This window comes from Sus scrofa, chromosome 9 (assembly GCF_000003025.6).
Source record: "Sus scrofa isolate TJ Tabasco breed Duroc chromosome 9, Sscrofa11.1, whole genome shotgun sequence".
In the NCBI taxonomy this organism is placed as follows: Eukaryota; Metazoa; Chordata; class Mammalia; order Artiodactyla; family Suidae; genus Sus; species Sus scrofa.
Genome location: NC_010451.4, coordinates 118,744,106 through 118,769,169, shown reverse-complemented (window position 1 = coordinate 118,769,169; position 25,064 = coordinate 118,744,106). Strand labels below are relative to the sequence as shown.

General features: G+C 46.0%; 1 protein-coding gene across 4 annotated transcripts in view; it reads left to right on the top strand.

The window, feature by feature from the left end:
• The window catches only part of ASTN1 (astrotactin 1), a 319,889-nt gene that overhangs the window by 199,863 nt on the left and 94,962 nt on the right, over positions 1-25,064 (top strand). For all 4 annotated transcript variants that reach the window (XM_021063682.1, XM_021063683.1, XM_021063684.1 and 1 more), the window contains exons 9-12: positions 8,292-8,366; positions 15,558-15,695; positions 16,204-16,354; positions 24,872-25,038. In XM_021063682.1, coding sequence (XP_020919341.1) covers positions 8,292-8,366; positions 15,558-15,695; positions 16,204-16,354; positions 24,872-25,038 — 531 coding nt within the window. The remainder of the gene's footprint in view (positions 1-8,291; positions 8,367-15,557; positions 15,696-16,203; positions 16,355-24,871; positions 25,039-25,064) is intronic.

Here is a 25,064-nt window from a genome sequence, read left to right as displayed (position 1 = left end):
ATATGTTATTTTTTTCCTGCATAAAAACTTCTAAATGAATTTGTTTACCTATTAACAGACATTAAATAATGAATGCAATCACAGCAATAATTAATTTTTCTTACATGAGATTTACATGCTTAAAGATAATGAGTTTGTAAAATACACCGTCATCATGATTTATTTTTAAAATGTAGTGCTAGAGATACACTTTCTCTTTACCAAATGGGAATGTTAATTATAATGAACAATAACTAAGACTTGCTGAGTGTGTTCCGTATGGCAGGTACTGTGCGAAGTGTGTACGTGCTCGCCTCGACAACTGTAGGTACTATTTTATCCACATTTTATAGATGAAGATAATGAGGCTGAAAGAAATGAGCAGACTTACCTGACAATAGCTTGCCTCATCCAGGACTCAAGTCCAGATCTGTCCAACCCTTGGCCTCATTTCTGATGTGGTCCAGCTCCTTACTGAGCACCCGCTATGTGATGGTTCTATGCTAGATAGTGAGGATGCAGCAAAGATGCTGGCAGAGGCCTTTATATCTAAGGAGGAGAATGTATTAACTAGACATAAAATATATTAATTATAGTTATAGGTTCTAAAAAGGAAAGTGCAGTGTGCCTTATATAACCTAGTCTCAGGGGAAAGGTCTGTTTTGGGAAGTAATTTTTAAGCCAGAATTAAAGAATAGTGTAAGTTAGCCAAGTAGATGAGAGAGGGAAGAATTCCACATAAAGAAACATCTGCCAAGGCCCCCAAGCCCTAAAGCATCCGTCCTATAGAAACATTAGACTCATTATTCTTATTTAACTTTGGATAAGGCCACAGGTTGATCAGATAATCCAGGCATCAGCCATTCCAGCGCCTGTATCCATCCCGGCCCTGGTGCTGGTTATGTGAACATCATAGCACATAATAATCTCCTCATTAGAGTCAATGGAGGTGTAGGATGTTTCAGCCAGCTGTATGGCTGGAAAAGTCATTCTTACCAATTTTCTCTTTACCTTTTGTTCCATATAACTTGCAAACTACTTTTTTTTTTCAGAATTTTTTTTTTTTAATGGACTCTCTCTCTGTTCCACTGCTCCCTCCTTGCAAATGCATTTACCTAGTTAAGAAAAGGAGCATTTCCTCAAAAGCTCTCACATTGCATATGGATATAGTAGCCAATACCAGGACCCTAAAGTGTTGTGAATAGCTGAGGGGCAACTTTCAAATCATGTTTCCTCCAGAAACTTAGACTGATGGGGGCCAGAGGCAAGCTGAAAAAGATGTGCTTTCATTTAACTCTGGATAAGTTATTTTCACTTGTAGAATAATCTCTTTAATGATAGGCAGAAGAATATGTGAGTCCAGAAGCAACTTCTAGTTTCTAAAAGCTCACCATGAAATGCCTTTTTCATCATTGCCTCCAGCTGAAACATTCTCTCTTTCTACACTGAAAGATGTATGATGTATGTGTCTGCACATACATCATACATACATCTATTCTCTCTCTATCCTCCCTACCTATTTTATATCTGTCTGTCTATGTATCCATCCATCCATCACCTATATTTTCCCCCTCACTCACTCCCCGATGATAAGTCTTAAGTCCTCCACAAGGAAGCCCACTACCAGATAATGCCGATTAAAAAAAATAATAACAAATATTTCATTGTAATTGTATTAAGTGTTATGAAAGGAAAGGAGTACTCTACATCCTGTAGTTAAAAAAAAAAAAAACTTTAAACATGGTGGACGATAAAGTGAGAAGAATGTGTATATATGTGTAACTGGGTCACTTTGCTGTACAGCAGAAATTGACAGAACATTGTGAATTGACTATAATGAAAAATTTTTTTAAATAGAAAAAAAGAAGAGAAACTTCTGAGTTCCCTTTCCAGGTGCTACAGTTAGATGGAAAGCTGGGAATAGCATTTAATCAAAAAGCAGATTTCAAAATGCTTTTTTTAAATTTTTCTTTTTTCTTTTTTAGGGCCATACCTGCAGTATAACGAGGTTCCCAGGCTAGGGATCGAATTGGAGCTGTAGCTCCGGCCTACGCCGCAGCCATAGCCATACGGGATCTGAGCTGCGTCTGTGACCTACACCACAGCTCACAGCAATGCCAGATCCTTAACCCGCTGAGCAAGGCCAGGGATCAAACCCACGTCCTCATGGATCCTAGTCAGGCCCATTAACTGCTGAGCTGCAGTGGGAACTCCCAGATTTTAAAGTACTCTTGTCCAGAGCAGACATGGTCCCTTTCTGCTCTGGGAGAGCTGATGTGAAGCTGGCCATGCAGGATTCCACTCACTCAGTAGGTTACATGGTGGAAGGAATACCTAAGCAACCCATCAAATCAAGTCAGGTCAAGGCCACAAGCAATTTCTGTTCTAGCCCACTGACTAAAGGAAAAAACCCTGCAGTAGCTGGTGTGTCTTGGGAAAGAGGAGAAAGAATTGCAGAGAGAAGCTGAAAGCTTAGAAATTGCCAGTGCTTAAGGAAGAGCCTGCGTAAACTGTGGGTATTGGGTGAAACAAGGACGGAAAAGAAAAGGCAAGTAAGAGGTTACTGATAGTTCTCAGCGTCCACAGTGTGCACATGTGTCCTGCTGGCTGCTGTGTTTCCGTGACAGTGGGGCTCCTCTGTGGCACAGATGATGTTCCTGCCCAAGGCAATGGCTCCCAGATGGTTCCTGGGCTGGCCTGTGACGCCCCTGAATCTAGGCCATCTGTGGCTGCCCGTGTGGGAGGACAGTCTTCAGGGTCTTGATTAGTCGGGCTGAAGATACTGACAAACAAACAAACAAGGGGTCTCTCTTCTGACTTTGGATTCTGCCAACTTTCCTAAACTAAAATGTAACTGGGTTGCCCCAGGCAGGACAGAGAATATCGGAGGCCATATTACCTAAGTCGGAGTCAGAAGACTGAGGTTTCCTTCCAATCTCGGCGTTCCGTCTCTTGACCCCTGTCTGGATGGACACGGTCCTCGGGCTCCTCGATGGGCACTCATTCCACAAAACTAGTGTTGGCACAGTCTGTTCAGTCATGCCACCCACCCCTGATGGAGGCTGTGCTCTTGCCACGACAAGCAGATGGAAGCCAAGGTGGAAAGTGTTCTGTTTGACACGCACCCTCCTCCCAGCTCTTGCTCTGAAAACCAAATGGGCGTTGCATCCGTGTAGAGGCTTCTACTTCCCTGGTGCCAGAGGCTGATCCAGGGTTCTCATCTGATCTAAGATACATCAAGATATATCAAGCATGGATTCCATGGATTATGTTTTCTTAACGAGGTGGAGGAAGACTGTCTCCTTTGGGGTCTGAGCCTGTACAGACATGAGCTGGAGCTGCGGGAGGCCAAGTCTCCCCCATGGGCATTAGCCATTTTGAAAGACTGGAGCCTGTAGAGTGAGAAACAGCAAAGAGAGGAGAGGGACAATTGTAAAGGCTTTGAGACCCTGTTGCCAAGCGTCCCCAAGGCAGCTTCCATCCGAGCCTCCATATGGGGCTCAGTGATGGGCCTCTTTTTACAAACGCCAGTTCAGTTTTCTTATTTGACTCACACCCAGAAAGCCCTCATTCGGAGGCCTCTACCTCTTCCATTTGGCCTCAGGTAATTCAGCTCCAAAGTGTTTTGGGCACTTTTAGGTCCAGCTCTTCATCACATGGCCCCTGCCCTTTCTTAGATGGCCGCTGTGGCCCCTCCACTCACATGCATCCAGCTCCTTACTGCTTCCCTTCCTCGCACGGCCAACACCGAGCCTTCCCAGCGCCCAGAGTGAGCTACCTGTCACTGCCAGCACTCCTTAGCTTACCCCCTGCAAAGCCATTCCTCCTCCCTTTTGCTCATCCTCTGCTATTTGTCTGGGCATGTGTGTGTTTCTTCAGAAAGGCTATAGCTTCCTTTGAGAGCAAGAATCTCTTTATCCCAACTCCTGTGGCCTGGCATCACAGTTCACACACAATAGGCCCTCCATAAATATTTGCTAAATAAATCAAATAAGAATCCCCGTCTCTCTGACAGAGCATCCCTGACTCATGGGAAGGAAATAAGGCAATTCTCTTCTCATCCTTTGCTGAAGCAATTTGCAAACTCTCCGACTTCTCTCCCTGTTTTATGAGATGCTCTTCCCCTCTCTTTCTGTTGCATGTCAGTGTCATAAAGTCGCTGTGCCGTGAAGTGGCCCGGGGTGGGAGGTGGGGGCAGGGTTTGTCTCCCCACACTCATCATCGTCTCCTTTCCAGCCAACACAAAAGCATTTACAATCTGAGTTGAAGCCTGGTGTTGCCATTGTGTTTGCATCTTAGGGGAAGACACCTCTTCCTCATTAGAAAGTTGGGAATCTTCTTCTTATAAATATTTATATTGATTCAGGTAACTAGTACATTTAACTTAACTGAACAAGTGCTTGGAGGTCCCTGGTGGCTCAGCAGGTTACAGATCTGGCATTGTCACTGCTGTGGCTCAGGTAGCAGCTATGGAGCATGTTCAAGCCCTGGCCTAGGAACTTCCATGTGCCATGGGCACAGCAAAAAAAAAGAAAAAAACACAGCTATCACCACAAATGCTAGTATGGCATTCGCTGACTGCCAGACACTGTTCTGAACATTTTAACCACAGTAACTAGTTCCTCCTCAAAACAACCTTGCCAGGTAGATAAAATTATTACCCTCAGCCTCATTTCACAGGTGAGGAAATGGGGACACAGAATGATTAAGGGACTTGCTCAAGGTCACGCAGTGATTGATAGCTAAGGTGGAATTTGAAATAGGTAGGCTGGCTCCAGAATCCACGTCCTATCCACTGTGTCCTGCTGCCTGTCAGTGTGACCAGGGCAGGGTCCAGGCTGCCCTTATTTTTAAAAATTTTTTTAAATTGTTATTTCCCCAATATGATTTTTTTTTCTACTGTACAGCAGGGTGTACCCAGTTACACATACATGTACACATTCTTTTTTCTCCCATTATCATGCTGCATCATGAGTGACTAGACATAGTTCTCAGTGCTACACAGCAGGATCTCATTGCTAATCCATTCCAAAGGCAATAGTTTGCATCTATTAACCCCAAGCTCCCCATCCCTCCCACTCCCTCCCCCTCCCCTTTGGCAACCGCAAGTCTATTCTCCCAAGTCCATGATTTTCTTTTCTGTGGAAAGACTCATTTGTGCCATATATTAGATTCCAGACATAAGTGATACACAGATGGCCAACAAGCACATGAAAAAATGCTCAGGCTGCCCTTCTTAATGGTCAGGCCCCCGGACAGCAGGAGGTCTCTTTGACGTGACTACCTGGCATCCTGCCAATGTGCCCTTCGTCCGTGTTTCTGGGCTTATTGATTCATTACCTATGGCTTGAATACAGGTTTGTTTATGTCATCCTACACAGTTAATTGTTCACATTGTAATCAACCCTAGTCCTAAAATTTGGCTCCTCAAAATGTATTTTCAAACAACCTAGGAACCACGCCAAGAATGAATTCTAATTACACGGTGTACCTGTTTTGAGTACTAGAGATGACGTGAGGGCAAAAGTGTGTTGTTTTAACTTATTAAACTAATTGTAAATAAAATGTGATTTTGACCAAAAGAGAGATGAAGTTGCATGTCCCTTTTCTCTTTTTTATTGCCTTTTCTAGGTAGCTAGGATAGAGGGACATGTTTTCTCATGATTTGTAGGCTTTTTCTTGACTTAATACATACATATTTTTTAGCAGCTCATAAGCCACCACTTAGTGTTCAACAAAAAAGAATCAGATTCAAACCCCACTCTGTAGGTTTACCTCCAGTGAACAGAACAAACATGAAAAACGCATGGGCTGTTTATTTGATGCAGGAGTTATTCATGGTAAAGTGTTTGGGTACTTTTTGGAGCCAATTCTAGTTGCCTCAGGGTATTTCTAAATTGAATTCCAGGAAGAAAGTGTTTATAAATAGTGAGCATAAAAAAGGAATGCATTCATCCTAGCCACCACTCCCTCATGCAGCTTCAATGGCCTCCCCTTACAACTACCAATTCCTTTGAGTAGTTAATTGGTTAGCTGGTTGGGTTAAGTTGGTGGTTCTCAACTCTGTCAGACCCAACACTTTTATTTTCTGACAACTAAATTTTTACCCCTTTTATAAGCCTTAAATGAAATTAATACATACTAAAATCTGTATACACAAAATTAAAAAAATAAATATATGTGTTATTAGTAATTAAAAGGGAAGTGATAAATAATTTATAATATACAATAATTATTTTAATGTATAAATTCTCTGCAGTATTACAATAGAAGAAATAATAAAGTTGACAAAGACATTTGCACCTAATGTCAATTTACCATAAAGTGAAGTATAATATAGGATATATGTTAAGCACTATTAACTGCTACAGATGCATTGTATTGGTAGTTCAAAGGCCATGAGCAGCCTTGCACACAATGATGTGATTTTTCCAGAATTATGAACAAATCTTGGTAAAATGTCTAAGTACTAGTATGTAATCTTCCTTTAACTGACCGGATAGTTATGCACCTAGACAATTCATCTTATTTTAAAACGGTACGAACTGCTTTGTGTTTATATGTAAATGGAGTTAGCATCTAGGCTTAGATAACTATAAGCAGATTTTTACCTGCATAAAAGTGCAGCAAGACAGTCACTGGGGTTGTGGGTTGGAAATCCTATAAAATTGGATTGTGATGATCATTGTACAACTATAAATGTAATAAATTCATTGAGTAATAAAAAAAGAAAAAAGAAATTAAAAAAAAGTGCAGCAAGACGTTCAACTATTGACAGGACACTGGGGAATTTTTGGTTGTGCAGCGTGGTCCCGAGTACCGCACTATCCTAGCCTTCCTGGTCCTGCCTTCTCAATGCCGGCGACGTCCTGCAGTCACTGTGCTCTTCAAGGGCAACTGCCCTGAATTTCCCCAAGTGCCCTCTGTTGGAAGACACTACCCTTACTGACAACCACTGGATTAACTCCTAGTGTTAGATTCAGTCTCAAATAATTGGGTCCATTTATTCTCCTGACTTTTTGTTGCCTTCGAAAACCAAAAGCATGTCTGCAGTAAAATCCTCAATAATTAGGTTATTGGGTTGGTGTAACTGGGTTGTAGATGGAGACCGTACTTTCCATGAAAGCTAAGGCCCAGTTTACCCGCGTGCAAATCTCCAGTGCCCAGAACAAGGCTGGGCTTGACTGAGTCTTGCTTGAAGGAATAAATAACTTGGGAGTTGGATATCTGGGTTAGTGAAAAGATATATACTATTGAAAAGAAATAGTTTTGTTACCTTCGAGTACATGTGGCATCTAGATGCTTGCTAGAGAGACTCATAGTTAGGTCTTTTTAAAAAAAAAAAAAAAAAGTTTGTATTTGACTTACAATGTTCTGTCAATTTCTGCTGTACAGCAAAGTGACCCAGATACACACACAGAGAGACACACACAGACACACACATGCTTTTTGTATGGAGGAACCTCAGAAAAGTGAATATAGAACTACTATATGATCCAGCAATCCCATTCCTGGGCATATATCTGGACAAAGCTTTCATACAAAAAGATACACGCACCCCTGTATTCACTGCAGCACTATTCACAGTAGCCAAGACATGGAAACAACCTAAATGTCCCTCATAGCTAGGTCCTATTCAGAAATGCCATTTCGGTTGTTTCTGATTGGGTGGGTGGCGTTAAAATATTTGAGACCATCTGGAACCTGTGCCATGTCTTTTTGGGGAAAGGGGGCATGTTGAGGACCCCGTGTGAGCTGTGGCCTTGGCCTCAAAGGGTTGCTTTGTCTTCACCGTGGTCTGTGAAGCAGCTCCTAGCAACCATATTTTCACGAGTGATGAAATTAAACTCAAAAGGAAAATAATCTGCCCAAAGGCAGACAGATTGGCTTAACAGCAGAGCAGGGTTTGAACCCAGAACTAACTGTCTGATTACAAAGGCTTCCTCTTCCCAAGAAATCATACTGCCTGTTTTCTTCAGTGAGGCACAGCCAAGTGTCTATTAAATCTACATCGGAAGGACCATAAATTATGGCCGTGACAGTGTTACGCTTGTACTCTGTGTGGAGTTCCAACTGTCATGTCTACTACGTTCCACTTTCCCAGTGGGTCTGATTTTTGCACTGATCCTGTCGTGTTTGGGCTCTAGCATCCCAGGTCTTATGAGCTCATACTAGTGGAATTCCTGAGGACAGGGACTAGGTCTTCTTTGTTTGTAGGCCTCTAGAACCTGGCATCTTGCCTGGCACAGAGTAGACATTCAGGGAGGGTTTGTTAAACGCTGACTTTAATTGCATGCTGTTTCTCCTTTTAGGCCTTGGCCTTACACAATATTTCAGCGAGGCTTTGACCTGGTTTTGGGAGAACAGCCTTCTGATAAAATATTCAGGTAAGTGGTTGTCTAGGGACTTGCTTATATATCTCTGCAAGCCCCGTGTCCCACTTCCCACTGAGCTTTCTTAGTGGTAAATTACAAAATGGGAAACACATTTAGTCGTCCTGCCCTCCTGGTAACAAGAGCGCTTGCCCCCATTCATGTCAGTGGCAGCATGGAGGATGTTGAGGTTGGGCAGATTCTCTTGGGTGCTGGCTTCTTTCCTTGCCTGTTCTGTGGACCTTAGTCATTTACTTACACCTCTTAGGGCCCCAATTTTCCACGTTTGTGAAACAGAGGTGCACTACATGCCTGGCTGTCTTGTTGTGAGGACTCTATGAGATAATACAGGGAAAGCCCTGGCACAGACACTGGCTCAGAAAAAGCAATTCATGTCCATTTCTGCCTCTCCATTTTGCATCTAATTTTGTGCCTTCCTCATAAAGCCTTAGGTTTTCAAAATTAATCCTTCCTGCCCCTGCCTCCCCCCTTTCTCAGCTATACTTTAGTATTAATTTCTTTCAATGGCCACCCTTCTGATCAAATTGGATATTTGTAGTCCCTCCCAAATTTCTACTTACCTACCTGGGAATAGCACATATTAGAAAAGTCAGCCAGCAGAGGAAGAAGCTGGGTGCCAGTCATGACCTATGGGATTTTCATAAACTTTAATTCACACCAGGGTTTAGCAGGAGCAGAAGTTTATTTCCAAGCTAAGATCCTATCATCCATTTATTCTGTCGGCCTGTCTTTCACTTAACGTGTTATCTGCTGCATACCCACTAAGTGCCACATACTGTGCTCGTGCGCCATGTGGATGTAAATACATCCCCTGTTATGAGCAAGCCCTCTGGGAGAGGAAGTGAATAGTCCAGCCGAGTGTCTGAGGTCAAAGGAGGCATTACAGTACTGCATGAAGTATTGGAGGAATGGCAAGCAAAACAGAAAACCTGCTTCCTTCCCTGAAAAGGAAACTCCTCTGCCTAAGCTTCTCCTGCTCCTCCGGCTGCCTCAGATGGACTGGGCTTGGCCAAGGCCCTCTCTCCTACAGTGCTCCAGCTCCAGTGCCGATTTAGAGTCTTTCCTTGCCCTTTTCTCTCCTGAGTGTCTCTCCCGGGGCAGGCTGGGTCACGTTCATGGCATTGGCCGCAGGCTGCTTTTCAGGATTTATGCTCTAAGAGGTGTCAGCTATATTCCTTAGACTATGACTTGGGCATTTAAACTTTCCAACAGTGATTTATCATTTAGCAGACTTTTTTTCTCGCTTCTGCCTACTGCTGATCTGTCAGGACCTTTGAGGGGTGATAACAATAAGGCGGATGGAGAGCCTGGTGGAGTTTGATTAACAAGGCTAAGTTCCCACTCTTCTAAAAGTCAGAAACGAACACTTTGAAAAACAAAGGCCTTAATGAAATTGCTCTAAGAGCAGAACCTGCATGAAAACCGTGTCTGTATCCCCACAGGCATCATTTATTCTTTTCAAGTTTGTTGGGTTCCAACTGGATGTGATACCTAATTGCCGCAGGGAGCAGTTGTGCGGTTTGACCCCTGTAATCAACTATCTCAAGAGTCAATGGGTTAATCAACAAGTGATTAATCAATTTGATCCCTAACATGACAATAACTTCTTCTTAGATGAAGACGTTTGGGTCATGAACTCCTTATTTCAAGTATTAAGAATGTTAATCAGAACCTTCTGGGATCTGAGTAAACTAACTGCTACTGGCCATTCTGGAAAATTCTGCGACCTCGTCAGTGATTGAGATTTCTTAAAAGAGATAATGACTATTTACTTGCTACTCCGTTCACTTATGATTTAGAGTCTTGATAAATTCCAAGTCCCTGCATATTTCCCTGGACTATAGAATTAAATTTAAATTCTGACATTCACATCTTTCCACAATGGAATACCAGTGTACAACTCCCTTTTACTAAGTTGCTCGTCTCCTACAGAACCTTCCATTCTTAGTCAGCTGATCCACTGCCCCCAACAGCTTGAATAATTCCCACTCTGCGCATTTGCTCAGATGCCCTCCTTAAGCGTATTTGACCTCTCCTATAACCCTACCCTTGACATGCACTAGACCCAGTTTCAGCTAAGCTCAACGTCTGTTGAACACCTGTTATTGTAAGGTCCTATTCTATTCTAGATGTTGTAGATATGACCAAACAGATGTGACCAAGTTAGTCCCTTATGTCAAGGAATTTATGATCTCATCCAAGACTTCTTCTCCAAGTCTTGTTCTCCGTGGGAACCCCCAGTGTCCTTTTACACTGACCAGTGATTTTACCCAGCATAAACCAATTAATTCAAAAATTCTGGGAGGTGGGACCAGGGCATGAGTGTTTTTTAAAAGCACTGTAGTAATTCTGATCTGAACCTGGGATTGAGAGAAGTTGGTCTAAAGCTTCTCCCACCCATTGCGTCCACAGTGACGCTCCTTCCTCGAAATGTGTATAAAATACTGACTGCAATTTATTTGTCTGTTATTTATTTCATACTTACTTTTCATTCACCTATTTGCTTCTCCAAGGAAATGATGGTCTTCTTGGGGGCAGGGAAAGTTCCCTATGTGGCTTTAAATATTCGACATCTAACATATAATTTTGAACATGGTAGGTCTTCAGTAAATATCTGTTAATGATCATCTCAGGTATTTCCCAAGGACGTGAAAGCAGATGAGGAAAAGACCTTGATACCTAACCTAACCTTGGTAATGTGCAATCTCAAAGAACCTGGACAGGGTTCAGGCTAGCCTCAGAGGGTCAAGGGAACTTGAACTTCTAGAATAAGTCCTTTCACCAAACTCTGGTGCTGAAGATGTCCTTCCTGTTGTAGCCAGGGTCACTCCTCTCCACTACATCCTCTGGTGGCGGGGTGGATCAGACCAGCTTTATCTCTCAGAGACCTTCCTCCCAAGTGCGTACATGCGTCCTGTGGAACCGTACCTCTTTCTAGAACGGCTTCCTCTAGGAAAGAGCAGAGACACCAGGCTAAGAACGATTTATCAGTTTTCCCATAGCCTATTTCATGCCAAGCCACAGTGAGAGCACAGGCTTATTCTGTCCAGTGCTTTCTGGCGAGGGTTTGCTTCTGGACAGAAATTTCCAGCTCTCGTTCAATAGGGCCATGTGCAGGACTCGGCCCACAGCTGAGCCATCAGCTGTGGTGGTCACCACCAGCTGTCATGATAGGAGGCCCAACGTGGGAAAGCATTCCAGATGTTCACCCAACTTCTCTTTGGTGGATTTTTGAAGTTGTCCTGCCAAATCTGCACGGATGAGGGACAGATGAGATTTTAGGACACAGCTTTTCTCTGACAGTTTGTTCTATATTTGGCTTTTGGAGTCACTCAGTAGATTTTGCAGATAAAAGAAAACTTTAGAATTTCATAGCGTGAGCCAACATGGACTGGAAAACTGCAGTGAGCAACACTTGAGAATCAGACCAACCCCCATCTTCCCCACTTAAGGAGAGGTGAACTTGGGGAGGTTTCTAAACTTCTTAAAATATTAGTTGATGACTTGGTAAAATGAGTCCAAATGACTAGCCTCAGGGGGCTGTTGTGAGGATAAATGAGGCAGTTCTACAGAGCACTTGCCTTCAGAAAGAGTTCATAGAGTTCTTAATAAAGCTTGGTCTCGGGAGTTCCTGTTGTGGCTCAGCAGTTAACGAAACTGACTAGCATCCATGAGGATGCAGGTTCAATCCCTAGCCTTACTCAGTGGGTTAAAGATCCAGCGTTGCTGTGAGCTATGATGTAGGTCGAAGATACAGCTTGGATCCCGCATTGCTTGGCATGGTGTAGGCCGGCAGCTGTGGCTCTGATTCAGCCCCTAGCCTGGGAACCTCCATATGCTGTGGGTGTGTCCCTAAAGGAAAAAAAAAAAAGAAAAAATGTTGGTCTCTACTCACACGTGACTTTGCTTCTTCTTTTTTTTTTGGCTGTACCCATGGCATATGGAAGTTCCTGGGCCAAGGACTGAACCTGTGTCATAGCAGTGACAATGCCAAATCCTTAACCACTAGGCCACCAGGCAACACGTAACTTTGCTTCACTTACAAGGCTTCGTCTTGACCCTACTGGAGAGTGATGATTTCTCAGTTTTCTTGTTAACTTGGAATAGCATCATGTTCCCGAAGCTGCTGTGTACTTAGGATGTTCTTCATCCTATTAAACCCAGATCCACTTTGACCATTAAATTTATTCAAACCCAGAGATTAACCCATATCCCATTTTAATTGAAGAATGATTTTCACCACCACTTCTATCCTTACATGGGAAAATTGAGATTATATCCTCTAGTGGCCTATTCAAACTAAAGAACATAACTAAATCTCCTTGTTGCTCAGTCAATAAATATTTATAGAGTGACCTTCTTGGGTCAGAAATTATGTTGGGCAGTAGGGTTACAAAGATGACAAAAAACTGTCCTCTGCCATGCCAGAGAGCCCATTCTTATGAGTGGCGATGGAACATGAGAAGATGGGTACAGGTCAGGGTGACAGGGCAGGAGTATGCACAGAGAGTCCCTAACACAGCCTAAGAGCTCAAAGACCCTGTAGGGCTTTTAGGAAGAGGTGACTCACAAAATGAGTGGCATTCCAGCACAAGAGAGAGGAAAGAAAATTCAGAAAGAAGGAATTTTAAAAGCAAAGGAAAAGAGTAAGAAAATGAGGGCAACTTTAGGGACTACAGCAGATTGTAGGAACACACAGTTTGAAGGGGGGTTGCTGAAAGAAGCTGAAGAGTGACGTCTCCGTATCTTGGAGATACGGACTTCATTCTGTGAGTCTGCGGTGCCTTCAAAGGGTGTCAGTTGGGAAAAGAGGTGGGTTACGTTTCCTTTTGAAATACTGCTGCATTCCGAGGAGGAGGGAAGCCGGTGAGATGGTTGGACATGGATCTCTCTCTCCCCCAAGAAACAGGCCAGACAGAACTGCCAACTGTCTCCCAATATCTGTTATAAAAAAATTGTTAGCTATAGGTCACAGATTTGTTGCTTTGCATCCATGCAAAACTTGCCATTTTAAAACCATAATAGGAAACAAAAACCCCCCTCTATGTCCAAATAAACTGCCTCTTCCGGGGTACCATTCAAATTTGTAACTGTCCTCTCTGAAACAATATATTCTATGGGAGTGGTGTTCCCCCCCCCCCGCCCCCGCCCCAGCCTGCTTGTTAGAATTGTTCTTATCTTAAGAATGTCCATTATGCTTTGCTCTGGAAGCCCCGAGCCACCACAAAAGGAGTCTGACTACTCTCAGAATGCCGTAATGTAGAATTCAAACCATGTTGAGGATGTGTGTAGACCCGCTGGACCATGGTCCTGGTCTTTGAGTCGCCCTAGCCCCGGCTCTGGGTACATGAGTGAACAAAGGCTCAGGTGATCCTAGCTCCCAGCTGTTAAGTCACCCCAGTCTTTGAATCATTCCACCTGATGCCCCAGATACTGTGGAGCAGAAACAAGCCATCTTTGCCATGTGCTGTCCAAATTCCTGACCCATGGAATCTAGAGGAATAATAACAATAATAATAATGAAAGGACTGTCTACTATGAACAGTAAGTATTCATTTAAGTATTTACATTAAGTATTTAAGTATTTACATTACTTAAATACTTAAGAGTTGTTGCTTTCAACCTACACTCATCCTTAAGTCCCAGGATGCAGGCACCTGGGGGCAATCACCTGGCCCTGCCAGATGACACGTGTGTGTGTGTGTGTGTGTGTGTGTGTGTGTGTGTGTGTGTGTGTGTGTGTGAGAGAGAGAACTGGTTCACCAGCTGTGTCACAGAACAGTGGGGTCCTGGGTGTCCTCTTCTGTCCCTCTGGGAATGGGCTTCCCTCACCTGTGCAGACCCCACCTATCGCCTTCTGTTCCTGGGGCTGGAGAGAGTTGAGTGCCTCCTACAGAGCAAAAGGCATCTCTATATTCAGTGCTGCTTCAGGGGTTTGCCCCCCAGGTCTGAGAAGCAGGGGACCACGAGTGAGGGTGGAAATGGAGGAGCAGTCTCCCCAGTCCTAGGCACCTGCTTTTTCTTCTTTCAGCCCCTCTACCCTCCAGGTCCGTCCAGGAGCAGAGAAAAATCACGAGATTTGGTTGCTATCTCATGAGCCTTTGTCGGTGAGGATTCTCTGTGGCCCACGTCCTGGAGAGGACAACATTTCTTATAAAAGATCACGTCATCAGTCTGGTTTCCTAGCATTTCAGGCTTCCCAGGGAGTGGAGAGGGGAGCGTGTGGGTTAGGGGAGAGAAAGGAGCAGGATTCTGAAATGCTGCTCTGTGACCAGCATGCTAATGGGACCGATGCGGAGTTCTGTTTAATTGCACGCATCCCTCCATTGTTCCTCCCTCCACATTGAGTGGGAAGGGGACTCAGACACCACAGTCTCGAGCTATCCCACCCACACTGGCTTTTATCCCAAAGACTATTTTTGACTGTGAACACAGAGCATTTGAATGCCTTTGAAATAAAATGAATGAATAAATAAACAAATAATCTCTCATGGTTTCCTTAAGCTCTCCCTTGAAATGCTGATTGATTCCTTTATTCCTTTTTAGCCCTTGTTATAAGGGAAAAAAAAAAAACCTTCCCTGTCTCCTGAGGGCTAGCGCCATTCGCTGGGGTGTGGGCACGAAGCGTGGAGAATACATCTGGGCCTGCCTGGTTTACCCTCTTCTCTCTTCCCGGGAGCCTCCTGGCTTCAATCCTTTCTGCTCCCATCACACAGAGGCCAGAAAAAGGGAGCTTTTCTTCTTTCTTTTCCTCGGTAGGGTTCCTCCCAGAGAGAAACCAGCGCTACCACTGTGGGTGAGCAACGCAATGGATGGGCATGATGGGAGGCTGGCTTGTCTTTTCAATTAAAATACTTCCAATTATATCTGACTTCAGATAGGGGAAGTCCAGCTTCAAATCTGAAGGAAACTGGGACTCGATTTCTTAGGATTTAAAAAAAAGACACTTTTAACAGCTGGTGAGTGGATGCCATAATCACTTCTCCAACTGTCCAGACGTGTGAGCTGGGGGCGGCCTCCCTGCCTCCCTCAGACTCAATCGTCTCACCCACAGGATGGCAGTAAGGTCTCCTTTCTGAGGACTCCCAGGGTGGAGAAGGGAGCAGGTGAAGGTAGAGTGCTAGGTCTCCAGGTGGGGTGCCTGTCCCTCCAGTCCTAACCAGCTGGTGTTGGGTGTCTCTGCAGATTCACCTACACCCTGGGCGAGGGCATGTGGTTGCCTCTCAGCAAGAGCTTTGTGATTCCACCAGCTGAACTGGCCATCAACCCATCAGCAAAGTGTAAGACAGATATGACAGTGATGGAAGATGCTGTGGAGGTCAGGTGAGTGCAACCTCCCCACGCTAAGGCCTGTGCGGGGTTTGCGAGGCCGAGTAGGAAACTCCCCAAAGGTCCAAGGTACTGGGAAAGGAATCAAGACAAGCTGGAAGGAGAAGTTGGCAGGCTGCCTTCAAATTCCCTGGACACAGTGCCAGGATCTACTCTATGTGGGTCAGTATTGCACACCCCAAGGCTCATGCCCCAAGAGTGGACATAAAATTAGTTTGTAAGCACTTCCCACATCCTCTCAGGACTGATGGGCAATAAAATGTTTGTTTCCCCACCGGAGTTTAGAACTCCTTCTTTGACCAGGCGTTACAGCCTTGGCTTATTTCCCAGTGATGGAGAATGTCTATAATTTGTTAGTTCAAGGCTCAGAGTGTGGCTGATCCTTAAGTTTGTTAAGAGGGAGACATGATGGGGTTGGACAGAGCGAAATGGGGAATGCGAGGCCCTCGTTGCCCCTGGCCTCCACTGGCCTCCTCCCACCCCCTGCTGTTTCTCCCAACAGAGAGGAGCTGATGACCTCGTCCTCCTTCGACAGCCTGGAGGTTCTCTTAGATTCCTTTGGACCAGTACGAGATTGCAGCAAGGATAACGGGGGCTGCAGCAAGAACTTCCGTTGCATCTCAGATCGCAAACTGGACTCCACTGGCTGTGTGGTATGTTTGCCCCGTCAAGCTTGTAATTTCAGGAAGAGGGGGCACAGGATGACACGATGCAGCTATAGATAAACACGTACTGTGGGTAAAAGGAAGGGTCAAGAATGATTCCTCCCTTGTCCTAACTATCGTCTAGTCTAAATGATGAGTTTTCTCTAGAAGACAAAAGGGTATAACCACCAGGCATTTAATCCAGAAGTATTTATGGACTGCCTAGTATGTGTACCTTAACTATCCACAGAAAATGTCATGAATTATATAGCACAGTTCTTCCTTGCCAGTCTTATACTCTAGTTCGTGAGGGATACCCTCAAACAATTTGAGAACTATTTAATTGCTTAATAGTATAATAGTGTCTCTAATAGGAAACAGACTGTATTTACTTAATTGGAAATTTTAGAAAAAAACCTACCTTTGTCTAGACTCAAATTACCTTGACTGTAATAGGAAGCTTTAGAAGAAACCCACCTAAGGCCAGAATGATGAAAGAAGTAAATTATGCCAGGAATGGTAGAGAAAAAATAAAAATATGTCCCCTTTGAGACCACGGCAATGAACTCTCGCTTTGCCAAAGGTGGTTTTCCACTTTATCAGCTTTATGGACTTTGGCTCCGTGTAAACAATGGGATGCTATGAACTAGAAAGGCTGGGCCAGAGCAGACTGAGCTCTCTCCTGTGCCATGGAAATGAGATTGATGGGCCAATGCGGGAGCCCATGGGCAGGCCTTCAGCTGCTGGTGCCTTTATAGTGGTCATTTTCATGCCTGTCACCCCTATTGTCTGCTCTCAGCCTTCTCTTCTTTTAAGGGCAGAAGGATGCAGTCCTCACAGAGAAAAGAGGGAATAGGGCAGAGAAGAAAGCGAGGAAAGTGGTACACAAAGTTGGCATGAAGAAGGGAAGAGGTGATTCCCTGAGACACGTTGTTATGCAGTGTTTCCAGGCAGAGCCGGGAGCTCTGGGGAGAATATGGTGCTTCATCTGGCCTCCCCATCTGACAGCTGTGCTCTTGTGAAGGGACCCAGAGGAGGGGCGAGCTGCGAGGATGCTGGGCCAGTTCCATCTTTCCATCTTCCGCGCCCCCCACTTCCCTGTCTCTGAGCACCTGCTCTGTTCAGGGAGCTGTTCTCCATCAAAGATGGATACGTCCCTGGGTCCAGAGTGGGACTCTCAGCCCTCAGGCTTCCTCAGACTTTCACAGAGTGGGCGGCAGTTGACAGGAGCCTGCTTTGTCTGAGAAGGGACAGAGAATGAAAAAAAGAAAAAGGAAAGAGAGAGGGCTGAGAGGCAGGGAGGCCAAAGACCTGGCCGGTCCATCAAAAGGAAGGGAGGGCAGAACAGAGTGGACCATTTAGAAAACACCAAGTGCTCTTTAGTCCTGTCTTCCAAAGGCAGCCAGGAGGGAAGTTGACGTCCCACAGCGCTCCCCTCCCCTGTGCTAGTCCACCTTAGATGTCTTAAGCAGTGAGATTCCTGGCCAGGTCCTCAGGAGACAATTTCAGTCTAATGGACTTTCCAGATGAGACACTTTTTTTTTTTTTTTATCTTCAACCTGCATTTCTTCATCCAGACTTTAACCTTTCATTCCTTACTGTTCTCTGGTGGCTCATTCGAAGTCTGGAAACATGGTGTGTACACCTCGGTGGACCTCCTTCCCCGGCCATTCCCCCCCCAACCCCCCTCACATGAGTTTGAGCTGCTCCCACATTCACACACCTGCACAGGGCTGCACTCCCCACCTCTTCCCACTTCTCCAGCCCTTTTTTTGAGCCCCTTCGGGTTTGCCTGTCAGCTGCCTTCTGGTGGTGATCCTAGCCCCTTTTACTTGGCATGTAGCCGTGCTGATGTATTTTTGTACTTTTAACACTGATCTGTGAGACGGAGCTCGCAGGAATAGTGCCGATGAATATGCATTTGCAATAAGGCCGCTGCATTTGCAATCAGAGCCACTGCAGAAAGCCACCCAATTACACCAGTGCTTGGCATTAGCAAAAGACTTTGAAGTCACTGGTCCATGTGGCTCTTAGAGGGAGGCAGAGGGTAGGGCCATTTGATCGAATGTTTCTCATTGGCTGTGAAGCACAGGATCCCCAAGTCAGGGGAACGGAGCCTTGCGCGCTGACTTGCCACATCGTCATCCCGTGACCCTATGAGAAAAAATTTTATATCGAGCCTGATCTGACTCCACTGGGCATCAATACCATCCCAAAGCCTGGGTGTGTTAGCCGGTGGCTCCCGTGTCATCTGGGGGCGGACCAGGGACAAGAGCGTTGCTGCTCCACTTGCTGTGGGGAGAATCAGGCCACCTTCCTCCTCTCCACATCAACCCTGATAAGCAGGTCTCCGTGTGCTGAGCGGAAAGGCACGGGCTCATGAAAGGAGAAGGAGAGGAGGCACTCGGCATGTCCAGGACAGGGACAGAGATGTGGGAAGAGACGGCATGCAACGCTCTATTTTCCCAGCTGGACTCAAGCCAGGCAGGTAGGCTTGGTGCATATCAGCTGCTCCACCTTCCTTCTTTCTAGGCAGGCAGGGCACGTCTCTCTGTTACGCATGGACTCCCACAGGGTTAACTGCTACCCAGTTAATTGCCCTGTCGTTTTTATAGTTTCTGGGGACAGGATACAAATACCCATGAAAGGCACAGCCCTGGACCAGCCTCTGTCACTCCATTCCACACCAGACTACCCTCCAGCAACTGGGTTGCTGAACCCTAAATCTTGGGATGGTTCCTGGAGCGGAGGTCAGCCACCCACTGTGAACAAGGGGTCTTCCTCCTGTACATTGTCCTCACTGTGCCAAGGTGGGAGCAGCAGTCCCTACCAGCACAGCACAAGAGTGTGGTTCTGTGTTCTGTGGAGCCCCAGGGGATCCAGCAGAGTCCCTGTGTTAGTGTCCCATCCTGCTGTAACAAATTACCACAGGTTTGGGGGCTTAAAACAACACCCATTTCATCCTCTTACAGCTCAGCAGGTGAGAATCCTTGGGTGCCCCTGGGCTAACATCGAGATGTCAGCAGGGCTGCCTCCCTTCCCGGAGGCTCCAGGGAAGAATCTGTTCCTGGCTTTTTCCAGTTTCAAGAAGCTGCCCACATTTGGGGCAGCCCCTCCTCCGTCTTTATAGGCAGCCACATTGCATGTTCCTGACCATTCTTCTGTAGCACGTCTTCACTCTCCTCCGCTGCTCTCCATCTTTTAAAAGGACTCCTGTGATTACATTGGGCTCACCTGGTTAATCCAGGCTGATCTCCCCATCTCAGGAGCCTTAACTTGATCTGCAAAGCCCCTCTTGTCACAGGTTCCGGGATCACGTTACAGACTTCCTTGGGGCCATCAGTGGGAGATGGCAGTGGGGATTGGAGCGGCTTTGGTGGGTCAGATTCTAGTCTCCTTTCTCCCATCTTTAACCAGAGCATCTTCATTCTTATCAAGCCCACCCACGGAGGTTGAATACAGAACTTCACTGGAAAGTTTGCACATGATTTCCAACACTGTAAAGCTATAAAAGACACGGTAAAAATGGAACGCCCGTGCACTTGATACTTCTTCCTTATCTTCACACTCATCCTGATGATGCCCCCCACCCCCTACCCCCTGCAAAAATGCCTTCTGCTTTGTGAGATGTCTGCCCATCCTCAGGTGAGCCGGCTGTGGCCTTGGAAGGCTAGAGGTTGGGTGTCCTGCTTTCTCATATATTGAACACATGACCTTCCTTGCCAGAGCATTATGCTCTAATGAGCTTTGAATTACCCAGCGACCCTGCCGCCCTTCTGTCCACATGCTGTCCGTTATGGTTTCCTACAAAATATGTCATTTCACCTCTGCTGGAGCGCAGATGTGCCCAGACCATTACAGATGACCGTCTCTCTTTCTCTCTGTAGGACAGTGAGCAGACGGGTATGCCTCAGAGGCCTTCAGAGAAATGGGGGCAGGAAGCTGAAATATAAATTTAATTCCATCAAACTTTTCCCCCTTGGGAGAAGTCCTGCCTGGCTTGGGCTTACGTGTCAGAGCCCATCAAACAGCCGGGGAAATCATTATTTGTGAAAGGAATAAGACTGCCATGTGTTTAAAAAGAACCTATTTCGAGTAGGAATTATGGTTGCGTGTCTTATGAATCATCCAGGTAAGGCAGGCTCAGCTGCAGAAAGTTGTTTCCCTTCTCCCAGGGGCCCTGAATACACTCATGTGTCCATCCGTCATATTCATCTGCCACCAGAGCTTCCACTGCATAATCCGGAACTGGGGTGTGTGTGTCTCAGGCTGAGTGAGATTTGACTCGACTCCTAAGTAATTAATCAACCAGAAATCATTGGTAGAAACAGAGGGGAAAGACAGTGAAGGAAAGGCGTTGAATGGGGAAAATCATTTTAATCTCATTAGCAAATTCTGCTTTAGACCAGTAATAAGTCAAGAAGCCATGAGCATCTCATGAAAGATGATTAACCTTGTGTATTTTAAGGGTCACTGAAATATGAGCTCATTTATTAGATCCTCTTGATGGGGGAGGGTGGTTGCCATAATAAATGGAGTTTTCTTCCTGGGACTGCTAAATGTCACCTCTGCAAGGAGGGGTTAATGGATGACCTTGGGGCTCAAGCCGAAGCAAATAGTTCTCTTTTCAGGAACAAGTGGAGGGATTGTCCACAAGTTAGGAGAAGAGAATGGCCAGCACCTGCAGGGGGAAAATACAAGCTCCTCCTGGAGGCAGGATTTCTCTCCTGACCACTGGTCTCTGGCTGCAAACCTAGGAGAGGCCATGATTTAGAGACTGTAGTTTCTGGGTACTTAGGTACAGATTTTGAGGAGCTCAGAACGAACATGACTGCGACAGCACAAGAAGCATTCAGACAAAAACAGAAGCCAATCTGCACTATGGGAAATTTGATTGGTTAGACTCCTTGGGGACGCCGAGTTCTGGTTCAACAGGGGTTAAGAAGAAAACGCTATTTTTGGTTTCAGCTTTTTTTTTTTTTCTGGAAATCTTTCCAGAATGTTTTACTCTGAACTGCAGCCCAAGTAAGTTACAGTGCAGTAAAGATAATTGCATCTTTTTTAGTGATTGAAGATCTTGTCTTGTCTTCAAGGTCATTGCTCTGGATGGTTTGCAGTGTTTTGTCCTATAAATATATGCACCCATAATAATATGGGTGTGTGTGTGTGTGTGTGTGAGTGTTAAGACAAGAAGAGAGAAAATATTTGGCTGAATCAACAAATCCATAATTGATTCCAAAATGTACGCTAGGAGTTGCTTAAGACAATCAGGCAAACAACAAATCTATAGGATTGCTTTACTTTGTTGACAGGTTGATTTTATTTGTTAGCAAGCAATTCCAAAAATTCAGGTTTTCTCACAGTCGAGAAGCTGTATAGCAGGGTGGAAAGGACACACTTGAACTTTGGGGTCAGATAAAACTAGGCCCAAATTCTGATTCTGCCATCTTCCACCTCTGTGACCTTAAACTAGCGACTCCTTAATCTTTCCAAGTCTAAGTTTATTCATCTATAAAATGAGGGGAAAAAGTCTAATTGTGTGGTTGGGATTGAAGATAATATATGTAGATTGTCCTGCACATAGAATTACTTTATTCCTGATCACTGTTATTATTTTTAGCTTTGCTTATGAGAAAAAAAAAAAAAGTACAACTTGGACAAGGCAGCTCACTCTGTCTCCTTTCCAAATCTCCTAAGAAAGTGTAAATATCAGGTGGTCCGGTCTGGCACAGTAATGGTTATCTAGGCACCAGGGCCAGGCAAGATGTGGATGTGCCAGGTTTGGGGATTCTGGAACAAAGCCTCATTGGCTTTCATTTGGTGACATCTTTGTCAAACATGGTGCCTGATGGGGCATTCTGGAAAAAAGCCAGTGGTTGAGAAGATGGGGAGTCTTGGCTGGTGACTAGGAGAGCTAGTTGATATCAGAGTTGAAACCACGTGAGGTGGGAATAACAGGAGCACCGGCTTTGTCTCTATTTGATGGCTTCTCTCAAGCTTTATAAAAGGGGGAAAAAAAAACAAAAAACCTCTTGGCAACCAGCACAGCCCATTTCCTTCCAACCAAACTTCTGTGTTTCAATACCCACATCCATGCCTGGGCAGCCTCACCATGGCGAAGCCAGCTCCCTTCTGGTGGCACATCTGGCCTAACAGCTGGGTGGCCAAGGCAGTGGATGGGTGGGGGTGGTTAACAAAATGGGGGGGTGCAATCCTCAGCTGCTTCGCTTGCTTGTTTACCATCCTGTGGAACAGCTGGGTTTGCGCAGCACGAGGCAGCCCTTGGAAAGTCTTAAATGCTGTCACCTTCCAGCACTCCAGCTGCCTTCGTGGGGAGAAAGGGGATGGACCAGGCTGGGAGCCTGGCCAGGCTCATTGGGTGGGGGGCATTCATTGTGGAACTTGCAGAATTTGTGTCAGCAAACAGTGCACATCCTGCTGTGATCTTCAGTCGGAAGCATGGAAGGAGGAGAGGTGGGTTTTCAGAGGCACACCTGTGACAGCTCCAGGTTACTAGGCCAAGGGACTTGGCAACCAGGAGCAAGAGCGAGCCAGGCAGCAGGGAAGGAGGGGAGGTGTCTAATACTGTTCCACTGAGTTGTAAAAGGTTTTGTTGTTGTTGTTGTTGTTGTTTTGGTTTGGGTTATTTTTAGAGGACTGTATTGGCTAGCTGACAGTAAGTTTATAGCAGTCACTAAAAGCAGGTCAGATCTAGCAGTCCCCCAGCTCTGTGCCATAGGAGCTACTGGACCCTGGGCAAGTTATCTGTCCCCTTCCAGCCTGTTGGAAACCATCAGCTGTAATGCAAACATACAGGATCTGTTGCACCGACAGAGGAAGCAGGAAGGCAAAAGATACGTATTGGCTTTGCGATGGAGTCCAGTGCAGTAAGTTCATGCATTTCTGGCTGCATTAATAGCATCCAGGTCTATTGAGTGAGGATTGTTGGGCTGCACCCCACAGGCCTGCAAGGCCTGTACTCACCCAGCTTTAAGACTGAAGAAAGAGCGCAGAGTCAGCAACAGAGACATCAGTGGTTTAATGGATGGGGGAGCTTACATGTCTGAAGCCAGGTCCTGGAGTGACACCTCGCTGTGTGCAGAAGGTGGCGGGCAGGACCTGGAGGCAGTCTTCATTCAGAGGAGTCGGGGGTAAAGGGGGGTTGACATCAGGTTGGCTCATTGGTTGCTAGGGAACTAGCAGAGGGGCACGCCCCTCACCATTCCCTTTGATAAGAACAGTCTCTAGCTGGGGCCTGGGGCATGTATGTAGGAAGGTCAGTCAGGTGTGTAGGTGAAGAAGGCACTGGTCAAGTGGGGAATGTACAGAGAGCAAGAGGACAGCCATCTTGGGCCTGGCCGTACAAAGACAATACAGGGTGTGCCGTAGCATGTAACAGAGTGCCCAGCTCCTGGTGTTCAGTAAATAGTGACTGTTGTGTGAGAGCTTTATTGTGCTGTGGGGTAGCCATGAGCAGTTAGGTCACGGACTCTCTGGCCAGGCAGCCAGGGTCTCAGCTGTGGTCCTTCCTTGATGCGCCGTGTGACATTAGGAAGGTTAAGCTCTCTGTGCCTGAGTTCCTTCTTATGTAAAATGAGGATGATCCCTCTGGCTACTTTATGGGATGCTTGTGCGGGTTAAGATGTGTGAATGTTAGATACCGCCTGGCTTGGCATGCATGCCTTGTGAGCGTTCCTACTGCTCACCAAGCTCCTTCTGCTCCCCTGGGATCTGACTGAATCTCTTCCTGGATTAACCCCTTTGCTGTCATTCTTGGGTATTTAATGGAGCCCAACATGGTCATGGAGAACAGCTAAAAGTTTTTCACTGAGTATCCAGGGAGCTGAGATAAAGCCAAACTCAGGTGGCACCTCTGGGGGCTCATGTAGCAGGGGCCCTCTCTGTGCATCTTTCTCAGGGCACCCTTGAGTCAGGAAGGTCATGAGAAAAGCCACTGCCATTAGGGGCGCAGTCAAGCCTCCGGTCAAGGTCACAGAGGAAGTCCACTTCCTGCTTCCGGCTGGTGGCCCTGGCTTAATTTACTCTCTCCAGCACTGCCATCCAGTACCAGTGTTGACGAGGTGCTTTGGATGTGGAAAAAAAAAAAAGTCCCATTAATACTAAGTCCAAACAGCAGCACTTCCTCCCCCTAGCCCAAAGGAATCTCTGCTAATGCATTTCAATTCTGGCCCATCACTTCCACTCTGCTGCCAGCCTGAGGCCCAACTGGGAGGCCAGCACACCTCAGCGCTGTCTTGCTACAACGCTGCCTTCCAGCCCCCTTGGAGGAATCGGCTGGAATGTAAATGTGCGTGATCTGTGCCCAGAGAGAAGAAGAATGATGTCAAAGAAGGTCTCTTGCTTTTAGAGGGAGCCCAGCGTAGTGGGAAATTCGTGCATTACTTACTAACTTTGATGGTTTCAAGGCTGAGTGCTGAGACTAGGTGTCAGTGCTTACACTCTGGTTCCCAGACAACCCAGGCCCCTGATTCACCCCTGTGTGTGAATGCTTTCTGACTCTGCCAGTGCCCATCCGGACTCAGCCCCATGAAGGACAGCTCCGGCTGCTATGACCGCCACATCGGGGTGGACTGCTCCGATGGCTTCAATGGAGGCTGTGAGCAGCTGTGTCTGCAGCAGATGGCGCCCTTCCCAGACGAGCCTGCCTTGTACAACATCCTCATGTTCTGCGGGTGAGTGGAGCTGCTGGGAGACTTAG